Source organism: Rhincodon typus, chromosome 16, assembly GCF_021869965.1.
Source record: "Rhincodon typus isolate 14 chromosome 16, sRhiTyp1.1, whole genome shotgun sequence".
Classification (NCBI taxonomy): Eukaryota; Metazoa; Chordata; class Chondrichthyes; order Orectolobiformes; family Rhincodontidae; genus Rhincodon; species Rhincodon typus.
Genome location: NC_063347.1, coordinates 42,496,103 through 42,505,587, shown reverse-complemented (window position 1 = coordinate 42,505,587; position 9,485 = coordinate 42,496,103). Strand labels below are relative to the sequence as shown.

Below are 9,485 nucleotides of genomic sequence, written 5' to 3'. Positions count from 1 at the left end.
GAGAGGTGGAGGCCATTATTTCATCATCTGCGTGTAAGATTAATGATGGTTTCCACTGAATCCTACAAGTTGAATGGTTGATCACAGGTCTGGATTGGGAAGGGAGCCGGAGCACAGCAGTCACGCCCTTTTTGATGCAATGCATTACATGTTTCACCAAGTCAGTGCACACCCTGAGGCTGAAATTGAATGAATGATGGAGACATGGATCTCATTATCAGAATGCTGTATGTGTCAGGGTCTGGAGGATTGTGTGCAGCCCTCATCTGCAGGGTAGGCCACCACTGACCATTCAGAGATCTGGGAATCTCTTTCGCCCCTGATGTCCCCAACGTAGGTAATTTCCACCGAGAGTCTTGCATCTCGATGCTGGTAGGATGTTGGTTGTTGTGACTCAATTCCTAAGAAGATGAAGGCAGATATAGAAGGACCAGGGCTGTCAGTAAATAGGAGGCCTTGTGGTGGATGAGAAAATCCCAACTCTGGAAGGGGTCACTGCAACAGGCTCCTTCCAGATGCTTGGGCTCCACCAGGTGGTCAGGGTTTCTCAGCACCGACTCCATTTCCTGGGGATGAACAAGGCGCAGTGTGGGCTGTATGTCCCAGGACACAGTGATACAACTGTGCTGGATGCTAGAGCTGGACCTGGATGCTGTAGGAATGGGCGGTTATATACTCCCTGTGTCTATGAAGGTGACAGCTGCTTTGAACTCCATGCAACTGGCATCTTCCAGGGAATGACAGATGACCTGCTGGGATCTCTCAGTCACGCACCCACAAATTCATCAGGATACAATCCAATACGAACTGTGCAAAATCAAACTGGTTTGTCTTGTTTCCCCATGCAGCCCCAGGCAACAGGATTCAGGAACAGAGCTGGCTTCCCCCAATTATATAGTGGCATTGACTGCATAAATGTGACACTCAGAGGGTCTTATCACAATGCTGTGAAATCCAACAATAGGAATGGGTCATTCCATCAACATGTAGCTGATCTGTTACCACTGACTGGAGCTGTGTGCCCACTACCCTGTCTCCCAGATCCTGGAGCACCCTCACATACCTGGTACATTTGAGGGACGAGGTGCCTTACCAGGCTGGTTACTGGACACAAGGGCTACCCACTGTAACCATGGCTCATGGCTATTAGACAATCCTCTGACTGATGTGGAGCACAGGTTTAAAGCAGCCTATTTTTAACCAGGGCCATGATGGAGGTGCCAATCAGATTGCTGAAGATGCCGCTCTGCTGCTTGGCAACTTTCAAGAGGGGCAGTGCCTCCAGTATCGACTGGACAAAGCGATGCACATGACCATAGCCTGCTGTGCTCTGCACAACTGGAGCAAGCAATGAGGCAATGATGTTGGATGCTGAGGAACTGGGGTATGGGAATGGTCTTCCGAGGAGAAGGATGAGAACATTGTGGAGCACACTGACATTGTCCATGACAGAGCTCAGCTATCTCAGGCACTACAAGCCAGACAGGACCTGATTGGTCACCTTGTCTGGGCGCACAGGGCCTTTTAAAGATGGCTTCGGTGGAAGAGATGCCAGTCTTTCAGCAGGTATCAGATATGTGGGTGTTTTTCCGGGAACAGGGTATGGTAAGATGTGATTGGAATGGGACATGATGGGTAGGTAGTTAACAAGGAAGGCTTGGTAAGAAAGGGTGAGAAATCTCGCACTTCCTTGTGGCAAGAAGTTATCCAAAAATCTCCATGCAACTCCTACTTAGGCAAAACAACACAAAATCCAACCTAAGTATTTTATTTAATTAACACTAACAAAGAAAATATGGCTTGCATTTATACGGCAATTTTCACAACCTCAATTTGTCCCCATGCACTTTTGCAGCCAATTAGGAAGGCTTGAAGTGTATCACTGCTGCAATATGGGAAACACACAGCCAGTTCCTACAAACAGCAATGTGATAATGACCAGATAATCATATTTTAGCGACCAATGTTGTTCGAGGGATAACTATTGACCAGGACTCTAGGGACAGCTACTCATCTCAAATATGCACAATCACACATAATCATCCTGGTGGTTAAAAGAGTTTGTTTTTGCTTCAAAGTCTGGAGTCTTATTTACATTTGTACACAGTACATGGTCCCAGATGGCCACTGAGCTCCATTTTATCTTACATAGTCCTGATTGCAAGGAACACAGGTATTTGACACAGGCACCCTGCTCCCCATTATACAAAAGGCACAGATGTTCAGATACAGATTATTGTCATTCAGAGATAATGTTGATTAATTTATATTTAGGAGTGCAGAAACAGAGGGACAGCTGAATGTCTGGTGTCAATTATATTTCTCCAATAATGTATATCAAACTTTGAAGGTGAGATCCTGGCTTTAATAAAAATAACTTGCTAGGACCTGGCAGAAATCCAGTACATTATTTTACAATGAGGAGCTTAGTTCTTTGACAGAATTCTGTTATAACTTCTTCAATAATTTTGGCTTCAATAAAGGGGTTGAAGAGATATTAGCTGGAAACTATAACATTTCCTTTAACCACTCCACCAGTTGTTATATTGAATTGCATAAAACTGGCACAGTATCGACCAGAAACTGTACAGGACCAATGCACCTCCTGTCTCCCCGAAGTCTTTTCAGAATCTACAAGGCACAAATCAGAGAATACTCCTCCCCAGTTCACTAGATTTGCTGGCGACACAAAAGATAAGTGGAAACGTACAATGCAAAATAGGATACAAAGAGGCAGCAAACGGATATAGGTACCGTGGTACATTAAGATGGTGCCATGTGTGGCATCATTGTACAGTTTTCACTGTACTCCTGTACCTGAATACATGTGACAATAAAATTCAAAATTTTTAAATCTTGTAAAATGTTAAAATCTTAGGTTAAGCAAATGTGTTAAAGTTCTGGCAAATAGAGTATTATGTGGGGAAAGTGAAATTATCCATTTTGGCAGGAAAATGAATAAACAAGTGTATTAGCTGAATGGTGAGTGACTTCAACGTTCTAAGATGCAGAGTGATCTGAATGTCCTAATGTATGATCACAGAAAGTTACGACACAGGTATAAAACATTATAGTGTATTAGGAGAGAAATAGAATATAAAGTTAGGGAGGTGGTGCTTCAGTGCATTGGTGAGAGCACATTTGAGATATTGCTTACAGTAATGGTCTCCTTATAAAAGGATATATTGTTTATACATTGGAAGCACTTCAGAGAAGATTTATGATGGAGTTTAATCTAGATAAATGTGAGGTGCTACATTTTAGTAGGGAAAATCAGGGCAGGACTTACACACTTAATGGTAAGGACCTGAGGAGCTTTGCCGAACAAAAAGACCTTGGAGTGCAGGTGCATAGTTCCTTGAAAGTGAAGTCGCAGGTAGACAGGGTAGTGAAGAGGGCATTTGGTACGCTGGCTTTTATTGGTCAGTGCATTGAGTATAGGAGTTGGAGGGTCATGTTGCAGCTGTACAGGACATTGGTTAGGCCACTTTTGGAATACTGTGTTTAATTCTGGTTTCCCTGCTATAGGAAAGATATTGCTAAACTTCAAAGGGTTCAGAAAAGATTTACAAGGCTGTTGCTAAGATTGGAGGGTTTGAGCTGTAGAGAGAGGCTGAACTGGTTGGGGCTATTTTTCCTGGGGCATCGGAAGCTGAGGGGTGATGTTATAGATGTTTACAAAATCATGTGGGGCATGGTCAAAGCTAAGATATTGTCTTCAGAGTAAGGGAGACCATAGCCAGAGGGCGTAGGTTTAAGGTGAGATGGGAAAGATTTAAAAAGGGACCTAAGGGGCAACATTTTCATGCCGATGATGGTGCATCTATGGAATGAACTGCCAGAAGAAGTGGTGGAGACTGGTACAATTACATTTAAAAGGCATCTGGATGGGTACATGAATACGAATGATTTAGAGAGATATGGGCCAAATGCTGGCAACTGGGACTAGATTAATTTAGGATATCTGGTTGGCATGGACGAGTTGGACCAAAGGGTCTGTTTCCATGCTGTATAACTCTATGACTCTATGACTTGACTAATAATTGGAATGGACCACTTGCCTTATAAGAAAAAGTTAGACTGGCTAGGCTTGTATCCGCTGCAGCTTAAAAGATTGAGACATATAGTATCCTGAGAAGGCTTGACAGGGAAGATGCTTCTTTTTGTGGGATGTTCCAGAACTAGGAGTAACCATTTAAAAGTAAGTTGTCGCCTATTTAAGACAGAGATTGGGAGTTTTGTTTTCTCTTGTGAGTCTTTGGAACCCATTTCCTCAAAAGATGTTGAAAACAGAATCTGATTTCCCTTAAAGGTGGATATGGGTAAATTTTGATAAGGAAGGGGATGAAAGATAATCAGGGGAGGGCTGGAGTGTGGAGTTCAATTTAGACCAGCCGTGGTCTTATGAAATGGGGTAGCAGACTCCAGGGGCCAAATGGCCTAGTCCTGCTCCTTGTTCATGTGTTCATTTGGTACAGGTTCAATAAAGAAACCTGACATTATCTAAAGGAAAGCAGTCTCCTTAAACAGCACCCCAGCAGTCCACTAACACAAGCATTCACTCCATCCACCATGGGTTCAGTATTCACCAGCTACAATTGTACAGCAGCAGCTTTCCAAGGCTTTTTCATCAGATCGCCTAAACCCAAAATCTTTCCCACTCAGAAAAACAAGGGTTAGTTAAGTGCTTGGGAGAGTCACCATCAGGTTCCCGCCAAGTGAAACATTGTCCTGATTTGAATATTTATCACCATTCCTTCATCATTGCTGGGCTAACATTTAGGACTTCCTACCCAACAGCACAGATAGCACCTTTAGTACATTAACCTGCTACAATCCAGGAAGAAGGCCACTATCATTGAGCTACTAAGGATGGCAGTAAATGTTGGCCTTGACGACACTATCCACCTCCTGTAAATGAATGAATAAGGACTATTGGCTGCCTTCACTATCTTGAGCATGAAAATTGGTGGTGAATCCACAATGGATGTCATTGTTAGCCATGTGTCAGCTCAGCTGGCTGGATGGCTAGTTTCTGATGCAGTGTAATGCCAACAGCATTGGTTCAATTCTGGTACGCATTACACTTACCATGAAAGACTCTCCTTCTCAATCTCTCCCCTTGCCTGAGATTTGGTGACTCCCAGGTTAAACCACCACCCATTGTGTCTCTCTAATGATAGAAGAGGGGAATGGCAACTCTACCTTCTTTATTAATAAAATATTTATTTAAGCTGAGGACTTTTGTAGAGCAGTGGCAGTACACTACTTCTGAACCAGAAGGCCTGGGTTCAAGTCTCAACTGCTCCAGAAGTGTGTAATTACATCTCTGAGCAGGTTACTTCAAAAATATCTATCTGAAATGCTGAATAATTAAAATTTGTGAACTAGTAATTCACAAATTACTAGTGTTTCAAATAAAATCAGTTCGCTCACAAAAAGTACGGTTGTTAAAGGAAAGAGTGTAACAATCTGAGTGTATTGTGAGAATTTAAGATGATTTATAGCATGTTGGTGCAGCTAACTCTCAATGTTTGACAATCCCAAATTTCCTGACTCTTCAGACTAGCTATTACTTGCAATGAGTTGCATTCAATGTGTCTGTAGCCTGAAATCATTACCTGGATCTTTAGAGAATACAGACATCTTGACATCATTACTTAACATATGGACAAAGACCTACATTTTGATACTACTTTCACAAATTTACTGGGAATCCAGTTTTTGTCCACACGTAGACTAGCACAACATATAGAGTTTGGGACAGTTATGTCTCTCTCTCTCATACACTGGACTATACAGCATATAAGTACCTTAAGGAAAATTATGTGGTGATGCATGTCAAATCTATTTTTAAACTATTCTAATTCAGAGCCAGTGGCTGTAAGTGCAGACTCAAAGACCTGTCTGGGTTCCTTATTTACATTGTTAAAATGTTGGCTCCATTGGGCCATTGGGTATTGTAAAATCATAAAAAGTACAAACTGAATATACAACCTTTGTTTTCCTTGAATCTGAACCATGGTCCAGAATTTTTCGACCAACAGCAAAACAAGTAAATTTGCCAGTAAATTTGAAGTAAGCTGCCCAAATAGATCTATCAGTCTCTTCCTGAATTCCTTGTTCTCATTAACCATTTAAGTAAAACATCAAATCAAGGAAGTCTGAGGCATACACCAGCAGCCCTCTATGCTGTCCTCCAAATAATGATATATGATATCAGTTCTCGGACTAGTTGCTGTGCACATGAGACTGAGTGACAGGGTTTCAGCTTTATCGCTATGTTCCAAGCTTCTAATTCTGCCAGATCAGGTTAGAATTTTTGGGCTTCTGGAATGGGAAAGACACAAGAGCTGGGCTGTGATAAGTTGTGGAGTGCAGGATGTTGCAAGAGGCACATACTTACAGAAGAACAAGGAGCAGGATTAATAAGGCTTTCCTTATCACCTACTGTACTTGCACACTAATTTTCTACAATTCCTGCACAAGGACAATCAGATCTATCTGCACCAAAGCATTTTGAAGCTTCTCTTCATTTAGATAATAATCTGCCTCTAATTTTTTTCCAAACTAAATGGATAACCTCACACTTATTCATGTTAAATTCCATCTGCTGAGTTTTGGTTCATTCACCTAAACTATCCATATCCATAAATTTCTTATTTTTTCATTGCAAATTATTTTCCCATTTATTTTAGTGTCATCTGCAAACATGGCAATTGTACATTTTATATCTATATTAATAACTTGAATGCAGGGATAAGTCCAGGTACACTACATCTACAGGACCCACATTATCTACTTTGCTTGTTTCATCTTTAAAAAGCTCTAGCAAATTAATCAACCATGATTAACCCTTCATAAAAAATACTGATTCTGATGGATTCCATTTTGCCTAGACCCGAAACGTCAGCCTTCCTGCTTCTATGATGCTGCTTGGCCTGCTGTGTTCATCCAGCTCTACACCTTGCTATCTCAGATTTTCCAGCATCTGCAGTTCCTACTATCACTGCTTTGTAGTTTCTTCTTTCTGCCTCCCTTCTATTTTGAATAAGGCTGTTATATTAATATATTTCCAAGAATCCCAGGAATTTTGGAATATTGTAACCAATGCATCAATTATCTCTGGTGCCACTTCCTTTAAGACCTTGAAATGTAGCCATCAGGTCCTTGGGACTTGTCTATCTTCAATTCCAGTAGTTTGTTGAGTATTTTTACTCTAATGATGGTGATTGTTTTAAATTCCTTCTTTTCTCCAACCTCTGCATTAGCTGTTATTATTGAGATGGTGTCAGTATCCTCCACCATGAAAACAAAGGCAAAGCTTTGGCTTTTAGGTATGAGTTGTGATTGGGAGAGACAATTGATAGATGATTGGTGGGGATGAGGTTCATTGAGCAATAGCTGAGAACAGTGTTGCAGTTGGGTTTTTTTAATTCATTCATGGGAAAGGGCATCGCTGGCTGACCAGCATCGATTACCCATCCCTGGTTACCTTTGAGAAGTAGATGGTAAGCTGCCTTCTTGAACTGCTGCAATCCACGTGCTATAGATTGACCCACAATGTTACTGAGGAGGAAATTCCAGGATTTTGACTCAGCAACAGTGAAGTAACGGCAAGATGGTGAGTGGCTTGGAGGGGAACTTGCAGGTGATGGTCTTCCTATGTGTCTGCTGCCCTTGTCTAATTAATAGTCTAGTGGTAATACCATTGGGCCTTTGCCTCCATTATTGGCGATGATATTGAATTAGTTTTTGGCATTGCTTCTAGCATGCTGAGGCTTAACGGTCACAAATTTCTATTTCTGTGACCTTTATAAAGCTTGTTTGGATGGCCTCTTGTCTCCATGTAGATAGATCACATCTCTCCTCCTTTTCACCTCCCTGGATGTTCAATACAGTACTAAGCAACCTGGGAGCTCACACTCTTTCTGCTTCACTATAATTAATTCTCTCTGCTCAGACACCCATCTACACATACTGCCAGGATCTGCTGCATTAGCATGTGCTGTTCCTTTAGGCAGTACAGTCTATCTTTAAGTGATGCTAGCATCATTCAAGCTTTAATCTCATCTGACTAGTTCATCCATTCTACGGCATGTTTAATGCTGGCTAGATGCTGCTGTCCTGCAAATTAACAGGCAGAAAAGACTTAGCTTTTGTCCCCTATCAGAAGCAACAACATGAGTTAATTGCACGATGCAATCCAATTTCATAGAGATGTCCAATTTAACACCACTACGCTCATCTCTGGCAACAGATGTGAGTCCAGACCCTAAAGGTACCTAACTTTCTTCTCTCCCTCATAAAGGACAGTCATTAATTTATTATTCATCCCCGATTGTGCAGCAGGCAGCAACTGCTTTTAAAAATGACATTCTGAATTACACAACAAACCATCAAAAATACCGTTCACCTGAAAAGCAAATACCTCTCAGCAAAATTTTTCTCAATTAAATGAAGTTTATACGAAAACCCTGGCTGTCTCATATAGAGAAAAAAAGCTTTTGATTCATATTTCCAACTTACATTACATTAAATTCTTGTTTGTATGCGTGAATTTAGATAAGCAGATAAGCGCAAAGTAGAAATGTTCTATAAATCATTTTTTTTAAGTATGATTGCTGGGCCAGTGTGGATTCACAAAAATGACCTAACAATGATCTTCAGGATGCAGCTAAGTTGACTCTAAATAACATTTTTTAGGTATATAATAGATGCTAAAATGATTTGATGTTGCCTGCAAATGTTTAGTTCAAAATCACTATCACGTTGTGTGTCCACTTATGAGATTGCTTCAAATGACAAAATCTAGCTGCCCAGCAGGATCCAGCACAGTCCCATCATTACACGGCATCCTTTTCTCACTGAAATGAATCCAGGATCTTTGCTTCCTGTCCTGCTGTTTACTACAAACGCTGATCGTAACTTGTTGTATATTAATGTGCTGTTAATAACATTCAAGTGGTGGTACTAATTGGAATCTCACCTGTGCTTCCAACAAGAAGAGGAGGTTTTCTTCTTCATTGAATGTATATGGCATGAATTGTGTCTTTTCTCCTGTCATGTTGTTTGAAGCTACAATCTGAATTAGGGCTCAAGACAGACCAGTACAGTTAAGTTCGTGGATGACACAAAAAGTAGTTGTGAAGGCAAGTGGTGATGCTGGCACAAAGAGTTTACTGAGGGATGGAACCAGATTAACCAAGGGAGGAGAAAGTAATTTAGCAGATGGAATATAATAAGGGAAAGAATGAAGCTATGCACTTTGGAATGAGGAACAGAGGAGCAAAATGTTATTTAAATGGAGGATGACTGCAGAAAAGTAAGCATAGAAGGATTTGGGAGTCCTCGTGCATAAATCATAAAAAAAAACTAGCATTCAAGTTCAGCAGGAATTAGGGAAAGCACATGGAATGTTGGCCCGTATTCCAAGGGAAATAGAGTATAAAAATAAGGAGGGTCTTGATAAAACTGTACAAGGC

At 41.1% G+C, this 9,485-nt stretch overlaps 1 protein-coding gene across 1 annotated transcript in view; it reads right to left on the bottom strand.

Moving 5' to 3' along the window:
• Window positions 1–9,067, bottom strand: part of LOC109921893 (protein SHQ1 homolog) — a 95,903-nt gene extending 86,836 nt beyond the window's left edge. Inside the window, exon 1 of the mRNA XM_048606740.1 lies at window positions 8,990–9,067. Within this exon, the coding sequence (XP_048462697.1) occupies window positions 8,990–9,067 (78 nt within the window). The remainder of the gene's footprint in view (window positions 1–8,989) is intronic.
• Between the last annotated feature and the right edge of the window lie 418 nt (window positions 9,068–9,485).